General features: G+C 41.5%; 1 protein-coding gene across 4 annotated transcripts in view; it reads left to right on the top strand.

Annotated features, from left to right (window-relative positions):
- Window positions 1-4,320: 4,320 nt before the first annotated feature.
- The window catches only part of DNAJB6 (DnaJ heat shock protein family (Hsp40) member B6), a gene marked incomplete at its 3' end in the record, with an annotated part of 63,167 nt that continues 42,682 nt past the window's right edge, over window positions 4,321-24,805 (top strand). For all 4 annotated transcript variants that reach the window (XM_084260176.1, XM_084260175.1, XM_084260174.1 and 1 more), the window contains exons 1-5: window positions 4,321-4,379; window positions 14,078-14,186; window positions 16,059-16,168; window positions 19,285-19,344; window positions 19,716-19,826. In XM_084260176.1, coding sequence (XP_084116302.1) covers window positions 14,122-14,186; window positions 16,059-16,168; window positions 19,285-19,344; window positions 19,716-19,826 — 346 coding nt within the window. In that variant the 5' untranslated portion in view covers window positions 4,321-4,379; window positions 14,078-14,121. The remainder of the gene's footprint in view (window positions 4,380-14,077; window positions 14,187-16,058; window positions 16,169-19,284; window positions 19,345-19,715; window positions 19,827-24,805) is intronic.

Below are 24,805 nucleotides of genomic sequence, written 5' to 3'. Positions count from 1 at the left end.
GACTCTCACCCTTTACATATTTATAAACATTAATGAGGTCACCCCTCAGCCTCCTCTTCTCCAGGCTAAAGAGGCCCAGTTCCCTCAGCCTCTCCTCATAAGGAATGTGTCCCACTCCATCATCTTGGTGGCCCTGTGCTGGACTCTTTCAAGGAGTTCTGTGTCCTTCTTGAACTGAGGGGCCCAGAACTGGACACAATATTCCAGGTGCAGTCTCACCAGGGCAGAGTAGAGGGGGAGAAGGACCTCTCTTGACCTACTAACCACATCCTGATCTGGGAGAAGCAGAGACACTGCCTGGACACGTACAGATTAGACCATATTACCCTGAAAATATTTAGAGGTTGAGCTGACCCACTGAAGACCTGAAGGGGTAAGAGACGTGTGTGCTGTCAAACTGGGCTTAGGCAACAAAAGCACTGGGCAGAGCAGCATGAAAGCAGCATTTCCTTAACTGCTTACTAGCAAGCAATGGCCTTCTCATCAGAAAACAAAGAAAACAGAAATACAAGACCATGAGTGTCTAAGTTTTTGAAGCTACTCTATATTTCTCTGTTAAAATCTACTGGAAGCTGATCAAAAGGGATAAAAATGGAATATGCTGAGTTGGAAGGGACCCATAAGGATCATCAAGTCCAACTCTTGTCTCCACACAGGGCCAGCAAATGTTTTTATAGATTCATCCTGTTAGTCGTGTGCTCCTCAGAGCACTCTGAACTTGTAACCCACTTCTGTGCATGAAAAAGTGCGTGGGGTTCAACCTCATCAGGATGACTTCCAGGTAGTGTTTGCTCAGGGGAGGCAGAGACTCTTATGCTGGTAGAAGCTGAGCACTCTGATGGATGCTGTGTTAGAAGCACCCTCATCCTGGAGTCTCTGGAGATACTTTGCAGAAAGCCCTTAGCTGCTACCTCTGTGCCTTGTTTCTGAACACCACCAAGTCCACGGAGGCCCAGTAGCACTGTGTGCCAGCCCACCAGCCTGAGCTGTCTCCTGCAGAGTCAGTGAGATTGGCTCCTGCCTGGGTGCAGCTCCAGAGCTGACCAAACCCCATCCTTAAAACGTCAGTAGCGAAATCTCTTCGAAGTGGGGCACTCAGGACAATCACATAAGCAGCTCTGCAGAAGCTGGTTCAGGTCTCCTGGGGACATGCTGCAGTCACATGGTTTCACTACAGGAGTTTTGGGGATGCTGACTTGGAAGCTCACCTGAATCTCTGCAGTCTGTTCTTCAGCACACCCCGCAGTACCCCTTCTGACTGGCTTTGCTGTGTGCTGTGGTTACTGCAATCCCTTGCCTTGCTCTGCAGCCCAGAGAGCAGAAAATTAAATACCAAGTGCACACTATAAACAAACTAAAAGAAAAATGAACTTGCTATCATTCAGTGGTAGATAATCTGAGCTATCAAAAGTAGTAAGTGTCCTGGTTTCATCTGGGATAGAGTTAATTTTCTTCTTAGCAGCCAGCATAGTGCTGTGTGTTGGATTTAGGAGGAGAGCAATGTTGACAACACACTAATATTTTAGCTGTTGCCAGGCAGTCAAGGACTTTTCAGCTCCTCACACTGCCCTGCCAATGAGAACGTGTGGGGCACCCAAGAAGCTGGGAGGGGACTCGGCCAGGACAGGTGACCCAAACCAGCCACAGGGATATTCCATAGCACATGATGTCATAGTTTGTATATATTTGGGGGGTGACCAGGAGGTGGGGTGTCTTGGGAACTAGCTGAGCCATTTGCTTCAGGTGGTGAGAAATTCTTGTTTGGTCTGTCATCATCAATCATCATCATCATCATCACCATCATCTCCCTTTTCTGTCTATTAAAATGTCTTTACCTCAACCCACAAGTTTTACCTTTCTTTTCTGTCTGATTCTCTCCCCCACCCCACTGCCAGGGGAGGGGAGCAAACGGCTGTGTGGTTGTTTTGGCTGCTAGTGGGTTAAACCATGACAGTCAGTTAAAGAAGCAAAGGTGCCCCGATAGATTATATTTGTCCTTGGTGGCTGCACAAACCACTTGCTCTGCAAAGTCTCAGGAAACTCAAGTGTTCATATCCCACTTCTAAGGCAAAGACAAGCATAAACCAATTGCAAACAAATATTTAAAGTAATGACATAATATTTTTCTTCTTTCTATAACTTTATTTGGAAATGTTTATTTACATCCTCTATGTTTTGCTGTAGAAGATCCCAGACTGGATCTCGTACTCCCAGCCCTGCCCCTACGGCCTCGTAACTTCCTTTCTTCAAGTGTAGCATTGGTCTCTAAGCCTCCCCAAACATTATTCCTGTGTCAGAGGAGCACTAATGGAGAGCTGTGCACTCTGGATTCGGAACAGCATTAGAAAATCTTCAGGCAAATGAATGCAGTGCTGTCACCTGTACAACAGTGGTGTTAAAGCAGCAGCGGGCCCGGTTGCACTGGAGACAGAGGTGTGAGTTCAACCCTGTAATTCCATACGGAATTGTGGTTCTTTGCCACTGTTCTTTGCTGGTGTGAATAAATACAACATTTTATGGTTGGCATCCATCGTCCTGTAATATAAAATCTACTCTGTAAACAACTGAAGCAAAGTAGCTGCCTCATGCGTGGCTTCTAGAGGTGAGAATTTTGAAAGATTGAAGCCTTTACATACCTTGTTCTTATCTGTCATCAGTTATGAAAGGTTTTGGTATTTATTTCCACATCAAAAAATGTTTAAAGCACTTAATCAAAATTTTATATGAGCTCTTCCCAGACAGTACTGACCTGCTGCTTGCCTTTGCACTTGCTAGGCTGGGAATCCTCTGAGGTTTGTCATCATTCCTCACAGAAAGAGCCCATCATCTTTTATTTTCCAGGTGGATCAACAGTTTGGACTTCATAGCTACATGCCCATAAGAAGCTGTAATAGTACGAGGTGTCTCTTTGATCTGATTTTAAAGACTTATTTCCATGACCGCAATTTAACATCAATTCTCACAAAACAGTGTTTCTTTTGAAGCTTGCATTCCCCTCAAAGCACCAAGCCTACCCTTTTCTTAGGACTGTCCTCCTCCTTGCCTTGTGGGTTTGTGTTCAGCTCTCCTCGGCCACGTTCCAAGCTTTCCTTTGCCTTTTTGAACCGATCCCACTCCTGCATAAACACCTCCAAAATAACGAGTAACCTTTTAATTGGCTTCATTTGGGGAGGACACATTTTATGTGTGGAAACTCTCTAATTTCACCTTGCCAACCCATAAATCACCGCTTCCTCCAACTTCTTCAATAAAGGGCAAGAAATGTAATTTTACAGCAACTTAAATCATGGATGAAGTCCAACTTTTTAAAATAGAATAATAACTTGGCCGCTCAGACTTTGCTCTCAGCCATCACACGCCGGAAAGCCACACACTCAAATAGAACCCAAAGGATGCTTAAATATGTACGCAGAACACAAGGAATCCGTGCAGATGCCAGCTGGAAAGCCGTGAATCTGGCCTCGAAAGGATCAGGCCGCGAGTTACCATTTTTGAGGCTAAAATACAGGCACATGTGGGGGCAAAAGATTGTCTTCCCTCTTCCAGCAGCCAAGCCAGCGAGTCAAAGGGCGCTGCTTTAGAATCATAGAATCATAGAATGGTCTGGGTTGGAAGGGACCCCAAGGATCATAGAGCTCCAACCCCCCTGCCACAGGCAGGGACACCAACCTCCAGGCCTGGATCTACACAAGGCTGCCCAGGGCCCCATCCAACCTGGCCTTGAACACCTCCAGGGACGGGGAATCTACTACTTCTCTGGGCAGCCTGTTCCAGCTTTGAATTACCGCTGTTTCTCTGCTCGTTCCCCAACCCGCCTCCGGCCCCGGAGCACACCCGAACATCACCGGGCTGTTCTCCCTCAGGGGAAGGCTGGGCGGTTTGCCGCCTGACGAGCTGCCTCTGGGGGCTTACCGGGCACCGGGGTAACGGCGGTGCCAGTGCCGGGGGAGGCTGTGGGAGGCCGGGAGAGGCGGCGACGGCGGCCGCCGGCGGCCGGGGCAGGCCAGTAGAGGCCGGGAGAGGAGGCTGAGGCCGTGGGAAGCCGTAGGAGGCCGGTGGAGGCCGGGATAAGCCGGGGCAGGCCGGGGGAGGCCGCGGCGGTACGAGAGGGCAGGTGACCAAGGCTGGAGCCCCCATGCTCCGCCCCCGCTGCAGCGCCGCCGGCCGCCAGGAGGGGGCGGGCTCTGCTCGCGCGCGGCGGGCTGAGGGGGTTGGGGTCCGCAGCGCGCTGTTCGAGAAACTTCCGGAACCGGAGGGCGGAGGTGACGTCGCGCAGGACGGAGTTTCCTGTTTGCGGCTGTGGCGAGCTGTCGCCGTTGCCGTTGTCCCGGGCTGCCGGCGGGGAGGGTGGCGGCCGCGCTGCGGAGGCACCTGGGCGGGTGAGTGCAGGGGGAGCGAGGTGGCCCCGGGACGGGCCTCGCTTCCCGCGGCCTGTTGAGGGGAAGGGAGGGGGGGTGGCGGTGGCGAGCGGGAGGGGGCGCCGGTGTCTGGGCCAGGCCGCGGTTCTTAGCAACGATGTTGCTGGTAACGGGGCCGGCGGCGCGGCTTGGAGGAGGCCTGGGCCGGCGCCGCCATGCAGCGTTCTGGAGGGCCGGCGGCGGGTCTCCCGCAGGGAGCCGGCGGTACCGCCCGCCTCGGGGGTTCCTTTCCAGCTGTCGGAGGGGTGCGCGGCGGCGGCCCCGGCACGGGGTTTGCGTGAACCGCCGCGCACCTCCCCGATGGCTGGGATCTCCGCTTTTAGGGGCGGGTAGCGAAGGAGCCACCCCCCCCTCCCCCTCCCTTCTTCCTTCGCCCGCCCGGTGGCTTATCCCATAACTCGCAGCAGCGCAGGTAGAGCTCGGGAGCCCTGGGCCGTACGATACCCCGTCGCGTTTGTCTTCTCTTCGCCGCGGGCAGAGGGGGCCTAAGGAAAAAAAAAAGGCGCACTTGATTTTTGTCTTGTACTGGTTTCAGTTACCGAAAGGTGAGGGAGAACCGCAGCTCACCGTTGGCTCTTGAACGTGTTGGACGGGCTCTTTACTTAAAGCCCTTTGCTTCGCAGCGTACATCTGCGGCAGGCTTGTGAGCGAAGCTTTTTTTCTTTTTCCCCTCTCCTAGAAGTGTTTCAGTTAATTCTTCTGCCTTTATTAACTCTGAGTAGGGTCCGCGCTGAGGTTTGTTGCGGGTGAAGGCAGTAGTGGTCAAGGTGTTTTGAACTCACCGTTGCCAAGTTCCGGGCAGAGTTGGAAAGTGTTGCTGGCAGGTAAGGGACAGTTTGTGGTCGGTATTGGACTTCTGAGAGGGCAGCGAGTTGGGAAGGGAGATTATTTATGACTTGTATTCCTTTTTTGTAGCGGCGCTTTATGCTGTGTTGCACTTTTGGCAGCTGCAAACCTGTGCTGCTGCCTCAGGCCATTCTAATGAAAGTATTAGGAAAGATTATTCAAAATACTGAGCAAATTTGTTTTGAATTCTGATAATAGTGAACTGCTTATTTGTTTCTCATTTGGTCGCAGTAACATCATAGAAGCTAAATTTATAACAATGCTAATGTGCGAATGGCCGAGCTTGTGACATTGCATAGTCAGTCAGTGATCAAGCCCTGAGTTTTTAGGATGTAGAGTGTCATAAAGTGAAAGAAAGAACAAGGTGTTGGCATAGAGGGCATAGATGGAAGGTAGGTTTTGCCTCTGGTCCTCCGAGGTGGAAGGTAGGCTTTGCCTTTGTTATTGCTGCCTGCTGCTGCTAGTTTTTGTTAGCTCCTGAGACTCTAGTTAGGAGGGATTTTATGTTCAGCTGATGATCAAGAGCCTGGTTGTTAAAGTACAATTTAGTTTGTTGGATTATGTTGTCAAAGAAGATTTGTTTGGACCAGTGAGTAAATGTATTTACAGATCTTGTCTCTGTGATTACTTTTTTGTGGGTTTTTTTTTCCCTAAATTTTAAACAACTGAAATGCTAACTAGTACACAGTGCTGGCCTGACTTTGTTTCACTCTTTTGGCTCTCGTGCTGCCTTTTCAGCGGAGAACAAGATACCATTTGAAATGCAAGTTAATTAAGGATTAAATTTTCTTAAATGGTTTCAGACATTGGAGGGGAAAAACTTTTACTGGAGGTACTGTTTTAACTGCAATGGTAATAATAATTTCTCTATCTGTAAACTTCACAGTCCAGCTCATTCTTCATCAGATTTGTCTTTTTAGTTCTTGTGCTTGCTGACTGTAGCACATTCTTAGAAAAGAGCTTTTCTATCTGGTGTTTTCTTCTGTCAGTCTTAGAGTGATGTGGTTTACTAATTTATCTCGGTTGCATTTTGAGGGAGAGCATACAAGGTTTCACTCTGTAGTTGGCATTTTAGTTGGAGGGATAATATATTTTTACTATTTAGTTTTTAAATAGATGTATATATTTGTTAGTACCTACTGTACTCTTGTCTTTCATCCACTAGAAATTTTGGAAAGTACATAGAGAGAGGAAACAACTCAGGTTGAATCATCGTCTCAGTAACAAGGATATACAAGTTCCTAATAGCATTTGGACTCTACTGTGGAAAGAAGCACCTGGCTGCTTTTTTTTTGACTGTAAAACTTTCAGGACTCGTATGTCTGGGCTTAGGGCTCTGGCACAGATTGAGCTGAGGTCGTGCGGGATGAGGGTGACGATTGTGTTTTACCGTTGAGTCCAGCGGCATTGAAGTTCTAGCCTGGAATTGACTGAAATGTCACACCAGGTTGAAGTGGCCGAGTGCAGCCACCCGTGTTAGCTGTGTTCAGCTCTTGCGCTGCTGGCTGTAGAAGGTAGCACGTGTCAACACACCAGACTTCAACAGATCGTGTTTTGAAGGGAATGTATTACCTTAATTTTCAGTTTAGCTGCCAGTATTTTGCTCCTAGAGTAGGAAGTGCTCCATTTCTCTAACAGCATTTATAAAGAACCTCTTCGGCTGTGTCCTCAAAACATTCTTCTGCCAACAGCTTTTCTTTTGTCTTAATTTATTCAAGGAGTGGAAAGATCAGTGAGAAATTACATTGCTTTGTCAGAACTTGCTGGATCTGATACATAATAAGAGTTTATTTCAAGATAGATTTTTAAATTAAAGCTATAATTTATGATATTAGTAAGTTTTAATTTTCGTCACTTCAGAATGAAATACTGCATCTGAGTGGACATTGGATTTTTCTTAACTTCAGACTTAATCAAAGTGTTATTCTGCTTCTGTTTATTTAACTGCTAGGAAAGAAATAATTCATGCATATGGATTTCACTCCTACAGTTACTAGTTATAGGTTTCATTTATGTTTTCTATTTGTTCTGAATAAGTACTGAAATTTCACTGATGTTAATGAGGACCAGCGCTTAACAAGGATCTTACAGCTCATGTGATAAGTCTGGAGCCATTCATAGCTAGCTACATGGCAGCCAGTTCTTGTTTAAGCTCTGTTAATTCTTTTGGTTACAAGAAACTATTTTCTGACTTAAAATTCAGTCTGAATTTATGACAGCCTGTCATCACTGTTCTGAAAAAGACATGGGTGATTACTTTAACTCCCCACCCTCCTTCCCCTCCCACCCCTCCCCGGCTTGACTTAAGTAAAACTATCATGACTCCAAAAACTACTTTGGGGAAGTAGTAGAGAAACTTTAACTGTTTTCTTTTCCCTGAAGGATCATCTGGTTGCATGTGATTATTTGGCCAAAACTTTTTGGACCCAATCTTTGCCCATTGAGGCTTCCACTGTTTTTAATCACTTAATCAAACTCAGATCATGCATTAAAAAAAAAAAAAAAAGAGTTAGGAATATTTTTACTTTGTATAAAATAGCCTTTTATGGTTAGTTTTGGAGGGTGCCAGTGTTCCAGATATTTGTGTGACACAATTCCAAATTTGGACACCTGAGTTGATGTGTTTTGGAAAAATGTCCCTTTGCTTTAAGGCGAGATCATGAATAAGTGCCCCTTGATTTAAGACATGCTCATAGATCAGCTAGATAAGCAGTAGGGAATCAGCCAAGGGTGTGAGGCTAACCTATTCACTGAGCTACTTCCTTTTCCAGTTTTTGTTAGCCAGCTTACATTTCTTTCACAGATAAAGATTTTAGATTTATTCTGTTTCCATTTTTAGTAGATTAATTATTTTTTTTTAATGGTTTCTTACTTGTCCTCTATAGGTTTTCCAGGTGCCTGACAGTAATACTGACATGAAAGCCCTGTAGTTCTTGCCAGTTGTCTTGCTCTCCTTGGAGTTGTTTAGAACTTGTTGCCTTGAGGGAGTTGGTGACCCTATACTGATGGCTCTTTCCCTTGTGGGCTGGTTGTTTTGCGTGGCTTTTTTTTTTTTTTTTTTAACTAGAAGCTGAACTGTAAGGTAAAGGAGTCAGCCTAGTTATCTCTTCCTGTATAAACTGCATCCTCTCATGTAATAATAACTGTAATCAAATCGTCTCTGTTTTATAACAGAAACAGGATGTTTGGTGTAAACATGAGTTTAAACTAAGCTTTTTGGAATGTTCATTTTATTAGATTCATCTCATGGGGATGCTGTGGTAGTGTTAATGTAATGAGTATAAACATTGCTATTTAAGAACATTTTATTAACTTTAATTGTATGCTAAATTTACATTTTTCCCTGAAACAATAAATTTCAGGGATCTGTGAAGGTAGTGTAACAGCTTTTCTAAGCTTAGGTAAGTAGAAGTAGTATTGAGGTTTTTAGTCTGTGCAGCACTGTGCATGTATTAGCGTGAAGAAAAATGTAATGTTGGTGCATTGTTTAAATGTATTTGTCAGATTAATCAAAAACTTTATACAGGCTTTCTTGCTCTGTATTGTTCGTTTATCAGAATTAAGGAAACTTTCTGGTTCCTTGGCATTCTGAAACTTCCTCTTGCAAAGGTTTTCTAGTGTAGCGTGGGTGTGTTTGTGTTAGAACTTGGGCAGTACTAGCACAGTGGACCTTTGCTAGTACAGCCAAGGGACTGCTTGTGTTCTCAGCTCAGTTATCTACAGCACGTTACAGATACTGTTGCTAGAACTGACACGGGTCTTTTCATTTTACTGAGAGACTTGGCCAAGGTTTTGGGCCTTGTATAGCTTTCCTTATTGCTGAATGGTGTTTCTCTCTGAAGTGTTGTGGTGTGAGGTTTTTCTTTTTTTGATCAGGGCGTAGGATGACACCAGAAGGCAGTTTCTATAACCAGTGTCTGTGTTAAAGGCAGTGACCTCTTCATACCAGTGAGAACTCGTTGCGCCACTGGTACATGTGTATCTTGGATGCCTTGGCAAATAGTGCTTTGTGGCTCATCTTTATTTAGCCCCCTTTTTAGATGGGTAACTTAGAGAAATACAGGCAAGTAATTACAGTTCCCGGATTACTTTTGAAATCTGTAGCTTTTGAGCTACAGTGACTGAACTTCAGATAAAGTTTGTTTAACGCTGGAAGTATCTGTGTATATGTCTCTGAACTTACTGCACTGTAAATAATAAAATCTTAGCAAAAGTGTCTTACCTGTATAGAAATCAGGTTCAGAGTTTTCTAGTATTTCTTAAAGTATGTGTTGCTTGCCATTTGTTGTATGGTTCTTGATCCACAGCAGTGTAAAGGCTACTGTAGTCCTGTTTGTACTTTGAAGGAATGTAAAATGTCATCAGGTCTGGCTGACATACTGCTTTCTAACAAAAACTCTTGGAATGTGGAAAATAATATTTATTTAATCATACGTTGCAGTTCCCCAAGATCCTTGAGTGTGTCCATCTTGTATTAACATACCAGGGACGTCTCGAAGTTGCTCAGTTGCTATTGAGGAAGTCAAGCACAAGCTGAAGCTGAGGAGGGTGTTCTTTCTTCATGTGTTGCTGGCAGGATGCAGTCCTTTAGACACATTCATAGAAAGCAGGCAGGTACTAGGAATTGGAAGGCTGTGTGACTTGCACGGGTTGTTGATGACTGTCTGCTTCTGTGAATTGCATGAATCAGGAATTTGGACCTCCATCTCCCTCAGCCCAGGTGACTGCACTCTAGTTGCTAAGCTTCTGCTATTCTGGCATCTTTCAGGACTCTTCGTGCCCTGTTGCTTTGTGGCCAGAAATAGATAACTTTTTCTGACTAGGCTGACTGCAAAGGTCATATGTGCCTTGCTCTCTGAATTCCCTCCTGACTGATTTAAGGGTTTCTTGTTTGGATACCTTCCTCCCTTCTGTATTTAGTTAGGAGTGTTGCTGTGTCATCCTTGCAGGTTGTGGATCTGATTACTTTTTTCCCCTCCCTTTGTCACCTGATGTTATAAAAGTTTATTGCTGTATACATATCTGTCTTTACAGCAGAGTCCTCAGCTTCATAAAAGGCATGAGAAAGAATCAAAGAGAGTCTTTCAAGATAACCTTAAACTGATCTACCTTTGGGTTGTGCTCTAAGAGTGAGGTCTCCAGCCCAATCCTGTACTCCTGTCGCTTGCCTCCTGTCAATAGGGGAGCATTTGGGGCTTCTGCTCTGTAAGCCAGACAGAGCTGACTTCTCCTGTGAAGACCAAGAAATCTATAAGCTATGGAAACTGCTAGTGCACACGAATATTTGGGTGTTTGATTTGCTCATGTTCTGAAGGAGGATACAGAGTAGCTCATACAATAAACATAGCACAATTATGAACAGATTTTTGCAAGCAAACACAAAGGCCATGAAACAGCTGCTTTCATCTGGAGTTCTTTTTGCTTGTGTTTTTCTTCTGAGACATTGAAGATTTTCTGTGGTTGGAGATGGGAAATTAGTTAATGTAGGCTGGCTTCCTTGAGGCTTTGGAAGGAAAAACAACCGTTTGAGTGCCTAGTTAGTGAGGCTTTCTTGTGTGTATTGAGACCAATTGCTTGACAGATTTGGAGTTGAAAGAAGTTTTTTTGACATGTCATTTGGTTGGGACAGTTGGGATTTCCTTTTGTAGGAAAGGTAAATTGTTGCTTTGAATCATCTAGGCATTTTGGCCATGTAGATTCCTAACAGCCTTTAAAAAAACCAATCTGTTATTTTATCTGCCATTTTCTGTTATAAGTTATTTTCTTGAGTTAATTTTAAGAATATTTTTTCCTTGGAAAGCTTGGAGGCAGGGGTCTTCTCTAGTTTCAGTGGTTGATTTTGTTTTGCATTGTTTTTTTTTCCTTACTGGATGTTGAGCAAAAATCCAAGTATTTTAAGGAACTAAATACCAACTAAACTCCATGAGTTTGGATGTTTTGCTTAAGGTGGACAGAAGAAAAAGCTGCAGATGAATTTTCTTCATGTAGAAATTGCTAAAGCTGTTTTGAACACAAAAAGAAAGTTTTTATGACACCTAAAACTATAACAGTGTAGCTTATGCTTTATGGTAACTAGCAGGTAAAAATTGGAGATTAACTCTTACTGTCACCTGAATGTTTTGGTTAAGAAGACAATACAAACAGTTTGTTTTCTTTAGAGAGCTGCTGGCTCCTTAATTCCAGGCTTTATGTTAGTGGCAAGTGAAAAATGAACAGTAACACATTTGCAAAAGGTATATGCAAGAAATATGTAAGGCCCAGGTATTTCTTTGAAACAATTCCACTGTTCTTGGAGTTGCTTTTTAGGGTCAGAGTAATCTAGTAAGTGCTACTTGTTTTGCCTCTGCACTCATTTTTGGTCCCAACTTCAGGCTTCTGTTGTTTAGCATGTATTAAGGTATGTATGGAGTATAAACTTAAGACACTGCAGCACTGTTTTCTTTAAACGCTAGCTGTTTGAAAATGTTGAAGTCAATACGATTACCAGTGCATGCAGAGTTCTCTAGGAAAACGTGAAGTACTTTTTAGATCTGAATTGCTTTTCCTACCTGCTTAGTCCTGCTAGAAACTTGAGTTCTGAATTGTAGCTCTAAGATACCTGCCTAAGCTGAGTGCTTATTCAAGTCTTGAATTTAAGAAAGAACATTATGATACAGAAAAACCACCTAGCAGTATAGTACGTGCTCTTATGATGCTTTGTGGCTTGCTGCTAGCTCACTGGTTTTAGGCTTGTATCTTGTTAGGAGGGGCTCTGACCTCTAGCCTTAAACTTGACTCGTGCTAGTTCAAACACAATTTCCCCCCCATGCTGATTTCTTTATGTGAACAAAATGTTTCTCATATGCTCTTACTCATAAAGTTGGCTACAGAATTTGATAACACACTTAAGCAATGCGAAACATGCTCCTCACCTGTGTATTCATAGAGCTCTTCTCTTAATCATTGTTTGGGAAACAGCAAAACTAGCATGGCTAGTTAATAGCAAATGTAGATTACCAAAAAATCCCACAATATGTTTACTGATTGAACCCTGCCATTACTACAGTAGCACTGGCATTCTTAATGTGCCTTTAAATGCATGTCTCCCTACTTCCTTTGCTGTTTGTCACAAAATTAACTATACCCTTACTATTTATTTTTTTTCTTCAGTTTGGAGGTTTCTTCAAAGGACAAAGTCAATTAGAAGCCTGTTTACCTGCTAGACTTTAATTTTGTGTTTATGGATTGTGTGGTTAACTAGATTGTTAAAGCCACAGAAGTTTTAAAGCCACGTAGCTCCTCCAATACGTTTACTTCTGTAAGTAGTTTGGAGGGGGGATGTAGTGTGGTGAGGTATCTCTTAAACTGGTTTTGCTATTAGAGGAAATGTGTGTGTAACCACATCCCTAATTAAAGTAAATGAAGCTTTAACCTACAACAGCAATGTATTTTGAAGATGTACCAATTTATTTCAAAAGGAATTCTCTCTTTAATGTCTGTAATTCTGGATGTGGAAAAATACATATAATACTAGTCTGATAAAGTAATGTAAGAGTATTTCACTGTGCTGTTATACTTGTTCTTTCACAGAAATGCTGAAAAAATCATGAAAACAAGAATTTGCTTGGGCTGAAATGAAAAACCCTAAATGACTTGAGGATTTAAAAAAATAAAGTGGCTTCAGTGAATTTTTCTTCTTGATGTATAGAATATGAAAATGTGACTGATACATTGCTGTAGTATTACGTTTTAAGCATATTTGGGTGACTTTGCCTGCAACAATTCGGTAATTCATTGAAAAGGTTAGTCTTGCCTTGTTCATGAAACTTGAAAGGAACCAGTGCAGTGGTAGGATGATGTGGATGGAAAGGTAGTTGAAATTCTGCCAGAATGGAGACTTTTTAGAGTGGTGGGGAGAAGTCTTTTAATGAAAAGAGAAAATGTTCTTGACACTTCAGATTCTTTAATCTCAGTGGTCATTTAGTTGAAGTAATGGTGAGTACAGCTGTTCTTTGTAATTATCCTCTAATATTGACAAGAAACTCCCAGTGCTTGTGGAGGGTAAATACTTTTTCTTTTAACTTGTGTTTTTTAGGACTCTTGTGAAAAGGTTTCTCTTATACTAAGAAACACAAGGTGCCTCTGTACTTGGGTTGGTTGGTTACCCCTTGCAGTTTGGACGGTCTTGCCTGGCTGTGTGCTCTATGTTGGTGAACATAAAGGAAGTAAATGGAATTCAGTAGCTTTGGCAGTGTTACTTTTCTGTCAAGGTTTGAGTACAAGAAGGGCTTACTGTAAACTAGATGTGGGATTTTAGATTTCTAAGTCCTGCACATGCATTGCTTTTTTGAAAGGAGCGTCTTGGTTGAAGTAATGTTCTGGACAGTAGATATGAAAGATATGACCCTTTGTTTATGCTCATGTTAAGACGTGACATAGATGTCAGAGATGAGACATAAAATGAATGATACATACATTCTTTTGCATTCAAAGTTGTTAATCTATGTACCAAAATGGTGACATACCCTTCTTAATGTACAGATTAAATCTAGCTTTTCAGTCTTGATTTGTTTCGGGAACCCGCTGTTTACACGTGTCTCTGCACATTGTGTTTCAGTGGGATTAAAGAACATAACCAAAAATCAGAATCAAATTAATCTGTCAAGCTAAAATAAAGGGATTTTGGTTTATTTTGGTGTTTGGAACAGTTGAATTTCTAAATTCAAGCCGTGCTCTCAGGTCAGGTTTGGTACTGGAGGATACTAGGTTCTTACCTGACTTTTATGAAGCAGCATTATTGGACAAGTTTTATTTACGAGATTTTGTTGTTACAGGACTTGAAAGACTCAGCCATTGTTAACGAAACTACTACTGAAACATGGTGGATTATTATGAAGTTCTGGGAGTGCAAAAGCATGCCTCAGCAGAAGATATTAAAAAAGCGTAAGTATCACTGGTGCATGTGTGTATATCTATAGGCTGTGTATTTCAAGGAACAAATATCACAGAATTATAGGGGTTGGAGGGGACCTCCAGAGATCGAGTCCAACCCCCCTGCCAAAGCAGGTTCCCTAGGACAGGTCACAAAGGGAGGCATTTTGACAGGTCTTGGATATCTCCAGAGAAGGAGACTCCACAACCCCCCTGGGCAGCCTGTCCCAGGGCTCTGTCACCCTCACTGTGAAGAAGTTCTTTTGCGTATTAGTGCAGAACTTCCTGTGGTGCAACTTGAGGCCAATGCCCCTTGTCCTGTCCCCATAGACCACTGAAAAGAGGTTGGCCGTTTCCCCCTGTGTCCCACACTTCAGGTATTTATAAACATTGATCAGATCCCCTCTCAGTTGTCTTTTCTCAAGGCTGAACAGCCCCAGTTCACTGAGCCTTTAATTACAGCCTATAATTACATGGTTTCTGGATCCTTACTTTGTCAATACTAGGATGAGTAGTAGTCATCTGAGGTGATACCTTGGCTAACAGAGAAGTACTCAGTGTTGTGAAGAAAAAAGCAGTTGTTCATTTTTATGAAATTGGGAAGAGAATCCTGAGTGCTGCTGAAGTGAAAATGCTGTCAGTCACTTCTTTGATCACTGTTAAATACACTTCTCTAAGCGTGTCTGTGGAGTGTGTCTCCAAACTTGATACTGTACTGTGACAACCCCTTCTGTGGCTGAAGGGCAGTATTAATTGTCCCCTCCATTTGCAGGGGTGCTTTATCAAAGTTATTAACAGGTACTTGGCACACTGCTTTTTTGGATACTAGCTCTTTCCTAACATGAAGTCTGGTTTTTGTGCTTAGATGTTGATGGACTGAACATCTGTTGCTATTAAAGAAACCCACAGCAAGGTTTAAATGAAGAGTATTCAAATGAAATAAATACGGTTTAGATTTACTGTTAATGTGCTGTTTTAAGATGAGAGTTTGTAACGTTTTCAAAAGATACCATTTACTTTTCCACAAACAGTTGGTAGGAAACATTTCTGTAGTACACGTTTCTAGTATGCCAGAACCGTTGGACTTGATCTTTACAGGTCTCTTACAACTCAGTGTATTCTATTATTCTGTGTTTGACAATAAATTGCAATTCTGAGTGGCCTGGTAGTACTGTGTTTCTCTCTTGCCTTCTCTTCTAGGCACCTGAAGTTAATCAATTACATTGCACTCATGCTCAATTTATGTTTTTTAGCTCCCCATTTCCTTTGTAAATCCTGCACATGCTGCTTTGTCAGTTCAAACATTTGAACTGTCATCTTGTTTGTCTCTGTAAAAATGCTACAAATCAACCCAGGTGCAAGCTTAGTTTTGCCCCTCTAAGTCGTTCTGAACACTTTACCTAAAATACTTCGTTTGAGGATAGGAGTTGTATGCAGATGGAGCAGTCAAAGAAGTCAACTGACGTTAGGATATTACTAGTTTGGTACTGGGGTACTTTTGGAGCTGTATCATCTTTGCCTACACCAGAAGAGTATTCTTGATGCTTCTTGTGGTTGGTTGTAGTGTTAAATAATGATGGAGCTTTAGGAAAAGCCAGTAGCAGAAGTGTTATAGAATATTTTGCTTAGACCTGCCAGATGTTGATGCACATAAATAATCTGAAAATAACTGAAGAATGCCAAACCTTTTTTCTTTTTTAAAGCAAATCTGAACAGATGGTTCTTTGTGTACCTGCAGAATCTGTCGTTACTAGTCTAGACTCAAGATACAAAGCACTCTAAATACTTCAATCTTTCACAAGTTTTTTGAAACATTTTGTGTGTATCTGTATAACATACTGCTTCATTTCAGAGTAAAATGTCCTTTGTTTTCTTTTCATTTAGCTACCGTAAATTGGCGTTAAAATGGCACCCTGATAAAAATCCAGACAATAAAGAAGAGGCAGAACGGCAGTTTAAGCAAGTAGCTGAGGCCTATGAAGTTTTGTCAGATGGTAAGTATTTTAACAGGGCTGTTGAAGTCCAGGTCTCTAGTCTGGTTATCAGACTGAAAGTGCTGACATAGGCTTCTAACGGGATATGTTAACTTCAGTTTACCATCCAACACAGCTCTTTTCGTTTTCCAGAAAAATGAGAGAAAAATAAAGTTGCATATAACACAGAATAAACAGGAATTCTGAAACAGAAATTTTAGGTTATCTCTAGATTAATAACCAAACCAGCTTCCTTTTAGAAACTGAAACCCTGTGCTTGTCACACCTTCTTACAAGTTTTTGAAGAGGTACCTGTGAATACCAAGATTCATTTTATCTTAAGAGGTGAAGCCAATGGAACCATTAATGTAAGGGAATTACTGTGTTGTCGTGGTTTCACCCGGCTGAGGGCCAAGATCCACGCAGCTGCCTGCTCCTTTAAGGAAAAGAGCAGGTTAAAGGGAAGGGGGTGGGGGGGAGAAGTAAGGGAAGGGAAAAGGAAGAGGAAGGGGCAAATAACCCCAAGATCAAGAAATTAAGAGGCCCGTGGGTTGGGATAAGGATAGTTTACTAAGATAACAGAAAGATACAATGTAACAATACTAGCAGGACTTCAAAGCAAAAATATATGAAGCTGTTGATACACAATGCAGTTTCTCACCAAACCACACAACTCAGGCCGTGCCACCCAGAGCCGTCCCAGAACCCGACCATCCCCCAAGAACCACGCGTCCCGGCGCCACCCTAGGCCTTCCTCCCGTCAGCCCCCCGATATCCTGGGCAGGACGTAACTGGCGTGGAATACTCTCTTTGGTCAGTTCGGTCACCTGTCCTGGCTTTGCCCCTCCTTTCTCATGAAGAGCTGAGAAAGTCCTTGACTGTCTGACAGCAATTAACAACATCAGGGTGTTATCAGCACTACTCCCATTTTACTCTCAAACACAGCATTCATCCGCTGTTACAAATGAAATTAACTCCATCCTGACCAAAACCAGGACATGTGTTTATCCAACAAAAATTGAGCTAGGCAAACTGATGTATCTACTGCTGGGCCTGCTGATTCTAGTTTTTGTAACAGTAAACTAATCTTGACAAAAGCCCAAGCATACTCTAAACTTTGCTGAAAATTTGTATGGTGTGTTTGGGTGAATTCCTTAAACTCAGTCAACTGTGATACTGAGGAGAGCGTTTATATTCTGAATTGTTCTGAAATAGTCGCTGAGCCTGACCCAAGTGGTGCAGGAATTCAGTTTATAGTTCACCCCTGTCTTTTTGCTTGAGGAGCATCATTAACTTTTGCTTGTGTTCTGGCAAAAACAGCCTGAATCATAAAAAAGCGATTTCAGCTACTTTGATTAGTTTCCCCTGTAATTGACTGCAGCTGTCTGTATGCTATTTCTGAAGTGTCCTTGATTTCACCTGAAACCAGTGAGCATGGGAAAGCTATATTTAAAGCAGTAGCAGCATCTAGATTACCTTTCAGAGTTTGGCCTGGTTTATCAAGCTGCAGTCTTGTACACCACATTTTCTGTAGTTGGTTTTGATACTTAATTGACATCAGAGAAGCAGAACCTAATTTCCGGGCAGTTCATTGTATACTTGTCTTCTAGAGTAACTTAGCTTTCTTAAGCAAATTTTTTTTGAGCAAGGTAAAAATAGGATATTGGTCTGTTTGTTAGATTTGGAAGTTCTTTGGAAATAGTACACTGCTAGAATTTTAGAACATCTTCTGAAAATGCTTCCTGGTTTTGGATCTGGTCCAAATCTTAGGTTACTGGTTTCTTAATCATTTGTGCAGCACAGGTATCTGCATCCTGAGCCCTGTGGTTGAGAGGCAGTCAGCTGTCCTGCAGACATAATGAAATTTTCTGACACCATTACAGGCTGGAATGAAGACAGATTTTTGGCAGAAGAACAGTTTTGCTAAGGGTTATGTAAGCAAGGAATATTGAAACTGGGTGATCATAGAACACATTTTCCTTGTTATATTTTGCAAGGTGAACTTCAGGCTTTGTGAGCCCTCAGGTCTTCCTTGCTGTCTCCTGCTGCTTCTGGCAGTTTGTCTACCTTACTGCTTTGGTCACTTTCATTGGTGGGTCGTTTAACCTCTTTTCTTTAAAAATTCTTTTCTAGAAAGGCAATATGGGTGATGTACACTAAGCTTTACTGGGAGTGTATGAACCTATTGCAAGTTCCCATTTCTCGTAGATGATGAGCAGTATAAAAGATTTTAATTCCTGTTAGTCAGAACTGGTTTACTTTTCAGCAGCTGTTTGAGGTAACTGCATGTTCTTTCACTGATGCTATTTAAATTTCGAAAACGTCTTTCACTGAAGGGATTCCAGTGGGAATAGCATGTTAAGAGTCTAAACTTGGATGCCCTGTCTGGTTTTTGGCTGATGCACACCAGTGCAAGCAAAAGAAGCTGACTGTCTGCCTCTTTAAGCTCTTCAGGTTCACTTCTAGTACCAAGAGCACAGTCTGATCTTGCATAGTACTGTAGAGTTTGAGGGGTTTTGCAGTTATGCAAACACTGTCCTTTCTTTCTCCTAACTCTGTGACGATGGGCTTGGTCTTGTGTGATAAAAGAAGGAAAGGAGGCAATGGTGAAGGTTTGTATCAAGGTAAATTCTGATTGGATGGAAGGTGTACAGTGAGAATGCTTGAGCACTGGGAATATTTTCCAGAGAGTCTCTGGAATCTTCGTTTTGGAGACTTGATGAGGGTCAGGGCTTTATCCAGCCAAGTTTTGACCAACTTTGTGATTAGACTTTTGTGGAGGAGAAAGTTGAATTCCAGAAGTCCTTTACATCCCAAAGCCTTCCATGATACCTATGGAAAGATGAAGACCACAGTATTCTTTTGAAAGGCAAACTTGTGGAGTTTGTCCTTGCACCAGAATTTTTTCTGATACAACAGGACATGAGCTTCTGCAGCTGAACAGTAGTAAGTTAGTACCTGGCCTTTCGGGACCTAAACTGCTCTGGCAACCCTCAAGAAAAACGTTCACCAGTTACATGCCAGGACTTTCACTAAGCTAGCTTTGAGAAGATCTTTAGCTGAGAGTTAAGTCTCTTTGATTTTCTCCAAATTATATGTGCCTGTTTCCTGACATGATGTACAATTTCTCCTTGCAGCTAAAAAGCGTGACATCTATGACAGATATGGAAAAGAAGGCTTAATAAATGGAGGTGGAGGTATGTTGACAACTAGCAGTTCTTTGCTTTCTCTATTCTGGTGGAAACCTGTTTTCTGCTACTTTCTTTTTAAGATGGGAATCTGTAAATGCCTTTATGAAGAGTTAAAATGTAATCTGAAAATCGAAATAACAATTGTTTTTACAACTTTTCTAGTTGTTATAAAAAGTATTACTGATATCTGGAAACAGATAAGAGAATGAATTAAAAAAAGTATGTTGTGTACTTAACTTGAGTGATAACTGAAAGGAAAAGAGAAATTTTAGGATTTTTTTTTTTTTTAATTTTTAAATGATTCCAATACTATATAGGCCTGAACTTTCTTGTTAGTAAGAAGGGTAAATGAAATTTAACTTATTTTCTTTTTCTAGGTGGAAATCATCATGATAATCCCTTTGAATTTGGATTTACATTCCGTAACCCAGAAGATGTCTTTAGGGAGTTTTTTGGTGGAAGGGACCTCTCTTCATTTGACTTCTTTGGTAAGCAATCCACTGGGTTTACTTGTGTGTATCCAAAACGTAGTTAAAACTTTACTTTTACAAAGAAAACTTAACCAATGCAGCTTTACTAGAAATAGCTCTGAAAATGGGAGGTAAACAATTGGTAGTTTGTGTTACATTTAAAATATTTGTTTCCTACCTGTTTTTTCTTGATTGCTTTGATAGTACGGAGCAGGTGTGGCTTGCCAGTTCCTGTTTTGTTGGAAGGCTTGGTTTAAAAAAACATAAAGTTGTGGCTGATTGTGTGTCTGTAGGTTGGAAGGATGTAACATGCAACAGAAAAAGTGTATGCTGGAATACCCTCTCGAGAATTTGACAAGATGAACTTAGTCTGCTGAATTTGATATCTTTTAAAGATCTGTAAATATTTAATGTAGCTTTGAGGGCTTCTCAACCGGACAGGTTAACTGTAACTCTTACAGTGTAGCTGTCGGTGTGAACCTGTTTCTTAGGAGAAATTAATTTCTTGTATCAAAATAAGAGCAACTGCATACATTATGTAGACACTCTGATTCATGTCACATGCTTGCTTGGGGATTAGAGCCCTCAGAGGCTCAGATAAACAGTTCTTGAAGCCTGGATGCTTCATTTAGTTAAAGCAATATGTGATGAAGTTGTCAAAGTAAAGTTTTTTTACCATAATTCTTTACCATCTTTTGGCTTGTGATGTTGCTTGCTCTAGTGTATGGAAGGTCTTTTCAGAGCTGCTGGAGTTCTTAGTCAATCTCTCTGTGATGTTCTACGGCATGAAGTGCTGACTTATAAGTGGAACAGGTCTTGTGTTTAGTATTTACTTTAAGGAAGTAAAATGTCCCATATTGAAAACTGCGAGAGTTATACTTGGAAAAAAAGTCTCTTTCTGTTCAGGGCCTTGATATTGATTAATCTCTCTACTAATGTATGTAGATGTTTTAGTATTTTTAAAAGCAATTCTTTTTTGTTGCTGGCAGCATTAAGGGGCTAATGTGGCTCAGATTTTAATTATATCTTTCTTTAGCTTGCTATTCAGGGATCATCAGTTGTTGGATGACTAATGAAAGATTAGAAAAGGGTTTAAAGGGCTAGAGGTTGAATTCAGTAGAAGGTTATTTGACAGATTAGATGAGTAACTAGAGGAAGAATCTGGTGGAGGATAAACAGCTGAACCTGAGCGATTAGATCCAGCAGGAAATCATCAGGAGTAGTAAAGGACAGATTGGAGGAAGCACATAGAAAATAATGGGTAAAACAAGGACTGAACTAGGCAGATGCTGCTACTTCACTGTTTCCACAGCAGCAATAGAATCTTAAGAAATACTAGATAAGGATTTCAGTTTAGATGAGTGATCACAGCTCTGGTTTACTATGTCCAGTTTTGGGTTCCCCAGTACAGGAGGCAGAGGTACTTCACTTCTGGTGAAGTGCCATTGAGACAAACAGAGGACTGGAGCATCTCTCATGTGAGGAAAAGGCTGGGAAAGCTGAAATTGTTCAGTGTAGAGACAGGTCAGAGTGGGGGCTCGTGTGTGTGTGTGTGTGTGTGTGTGTGTGTGTGAAGGGAGGGTGTAAACAGGATGGAGCCAGGCTGTTGTCAGTAATGCCCAGTGGCAGGATAGGAGGTGGTAGGCACAGACAAAATTGCAGGCAAGTTCTGCCTGAAGTTAAGGCAATGCTTTTGTACTGTGAGGGTGACTGAGCATTGGAGAGAGGTTGTGGAGTCTCCATGTTTGGAGATGATAAGTTGTTAGGATGTGGTCCTGGATAACCTGCTCTAGTTCCCCCATGCCCTGGGCTGGATCACCTCCCAACCTCAATTGTTCTGTGATTGAGTGGTAAAAAACCTAGAAAAATCTGAGGAAGGTATTGAATGGGAAGCTAGTGAGATGCTCTTCTGTTTATTTTTGAATCTAATATAATTTAAGTAAAACACTTGGTTCTCAGTGAAATATCTCTAACTAGAATAAATTGTGTAGGTAAGGCATGTTCTAGCTTCTGGGAGAGTGACATAGCCTCAGTTTGATTTTGATTCTATTTACTTCATCAGCACACAGCGTTTAACTTGCTGTCTCAATGTCAGTGTTTGTGACTAACCTCAAAGTGGTGTTCTGCATGTTAATTAGCTGTGGGTTTAAAAAGAGCTGGAGGACTTTTGGGTTCATTAGAAGGAAGGCTGTACAACATAGTACATAGAGCCCTCTAGGTTACCCAAGAGAAGGATCACTGCTGTCAAAGTTTTTCTGGGGAATTACAGCTACTTTAGCCTCTCTTGTAGAGGAATAGTGATGCATCTTACCTTTTGGATGCAGTGGACTTTGAAACATACCTCTGCACTGAAGACACACAGGAATGCTTCAAAAACTATCTTATCGCAGCCCAACACCCCAGTTTGTTTATTCAGAAGCAGGCTACTTACTGCATGTATTGATCATAGCCACTGTCAGATTTAAGATAGGTGTAATGTGGCACAGGCTGCACTGTTTGCAGAGTGAGGTTCTGGCACTGTCAGTGGTGTTACAATACAGTTGATGAAAACTAAGTTTCAAAACTGCCTCCACTTCATGTGATAGAGTGACACCAGACAGCATCATAAAATCGTGTGTTGTGCTTTGGATTTGGAGTATAAGCTCTTGTAATTTTTCTGGTGAGAAGATTTCAAAATAAGCATCTCTTTTAAAATTATTTTTTAATTTGTTTTTAAACGAAGACATCCAGTAATATGGGACAGTGCAACTCTAAACAATTCTTCCACAGCTTTCTATAAGAAGTGTTTGCACAATCTCTGCAATATTTACATGAATGTTTAGATAATACGACATGAAAATACGTGTGCCTTCATTTGAATGTAGTGATTTACTAATGCCAGAATCAAGCAGTAGCATTGTATAACATGGATATTTGTATTGATAAACTAGAAGACTTGTAGATTCTGTTGTGTTGAAACTCTGGTGGGACAGCGTCTGTCCTGAAGAATGAGAGAATTTATCCTCTAAAATGAGGAGTTTTCAACTTCTGGACTAATTTTCTGTGGATCCAGTGACTTTTTATGGAGCTACTGAGGTTATAATTGGTTTTATAAGGAACTGAATAAGGACTGAAGTGATACTTTCTAAAAACGTACACTGGAGGAATCAAAGATGAAAGTGAATAAATACTTTTGCACTTTTTACACAGTTTGAAGTGATACGTAGTGAAGCCCACAGGATGCAGGTGGGATCTTCTATATCCTGATTGCTATTGAATATGTAAAAAGCAGCAGTCAGATTCATAATCCCTGTAAATTTATGGGTGTGAAGAATCTCTGAAATTGTACTATGAATTGAGTCAAACTTCACTGAGCTGTGCTGCACTATTACTGCAATTACAGAAAGTTTTCTTTAGACAGAATCATCTTTATTCATTTGTAGAACAGAGAAGACTTCTGCAGTGATACTGTTTTTTTAACTCATGAGTCCTTTCAGACGTCTGAAATAAAACTTCATAATACTGTTGAAGACAGCTCTGAATGCTTCTCAGTGGGGCAGAGTTAATACTATATGCTATGTGTTGCACTGGAACTATCTCAGCAAGTCACAATTTCCCTTCACTTATTTGCATGGATATTCTTTGTGAAAATAAGGGTGCATGAAGGCTAATAGTTTTTTAAAACTTGATCTCATAAGAGGGTTAAACTGCTGTTGTATTAACTTTTGAGCCATGGGCTCCCTATCTATGACACCTGGTTTCAGCAGTCTACTTTTTCCTACTGAGCTCTTCCAGTGATAGTTTTCATCTCTTTGACATGTAGATGGATGACAATCCTTACAACAGGAAGGAAAGAAAAGGGAATGCTTCCTATGCGGTACTACTCTTTGTATTGCAAAGCACAGCCGTGGACTACTGATAGCTGGTTAACTGCTGTTGAGCGCTTTGCCTCTTCTAGTCTCTGTCCTTTGACTCTAGAACTGACTGTTCTCTCTTAATAGAGGAATTGATTTCACATTTCAGTAAGTTTGGTTTATACTTAAACTGAATCCTATTCAGTTTGTATGTAGTGCTTGCCTTGATTTGGTTTCTTTGTGTTCTGTGTCGTGTTCTGTTCTTCTGCTTGCAAACTTTTCAAGGACGTTCTTCTGTATTCTGTTTGCAGTGAGGGAAGGCTTCCAGCGTTAACGCTGATAATGAAGATGTATTCGTTAATTTAAACACTGCTGCCTCAAGCATATGAGGAATAAATTGATGTGTTTTGGTGTATGCAAAAAATGCAACTGTGAGTCTGAGCTATTAAAGAAGTGATTTAGTTTTGGATTAGAGGTGTCTCAGGTTCTCTCTTCAGGAACGGGATATGCATTGGAAAGGGGTTATTAGTAAGGACTTAATTGAAAGATGTAGTGAATATCACAAGAGCATAACATTACTGAGCAGACAATTTAGTAGTTCAAGCAGCTTGTTAAGTAGTTAGGTCATCTTCCGTATACATTGAGCTTCACATACCCTAAACCACCTCAGAAGTTACCAGGTATGTATCTGAGATGCTCGAGTAACTTCTCTATGGGCTGGAAAACTCAACTTTATTTACAACAGACCAGTATCCTCTGGAAGCCAGACAGGATGTTTCAGAACAATTCAAACAGTTTTAGATGCCTATATATCTAGTCAAATGAATCCCATGAAGAAGTGCTTTTCTCCATGGTAGGTTGCTCCAGGTGGATGCTCCTTCTAGATTGTTGTCCAACAGAAGTCTTTCCAGTCTTGTCAGTCTTGCTGTAGTTTCTAAACATTTTAGTATTCTCATTGTATCTGAGCTGGTATTTAATAAATAAGTTATTTTCTTAGTTTGTCAAGTGGAATTCAGGATGTATCTTAATCTAAGTTTAATACCAGATGATGCATGTAAACCCATATACACTCAAGGGAGGACTACACAGAAAATTCTGGTTCCGTGGTTTATGTGGTGTTTAAAAATTTACGCTCTTGGAAAACAAAAGCAAAATTAAACTTAA

The sequence above is a fragment of the Gallinula chloropus genome (assembly GCF_964237585.1).
Source record: "Gallinula chloropus genome assembly, chromosome: 2".
NCBI lineage: Eukaryota > Metazoa > Chordata > Aves > Gruiformes > Rallidae > Gallinula > Gallinula chloropus.
Note: the sequence above shows the minus strand (reverse complement) of the source record. Positions and strands in the feature narration are given on the sequence as shown.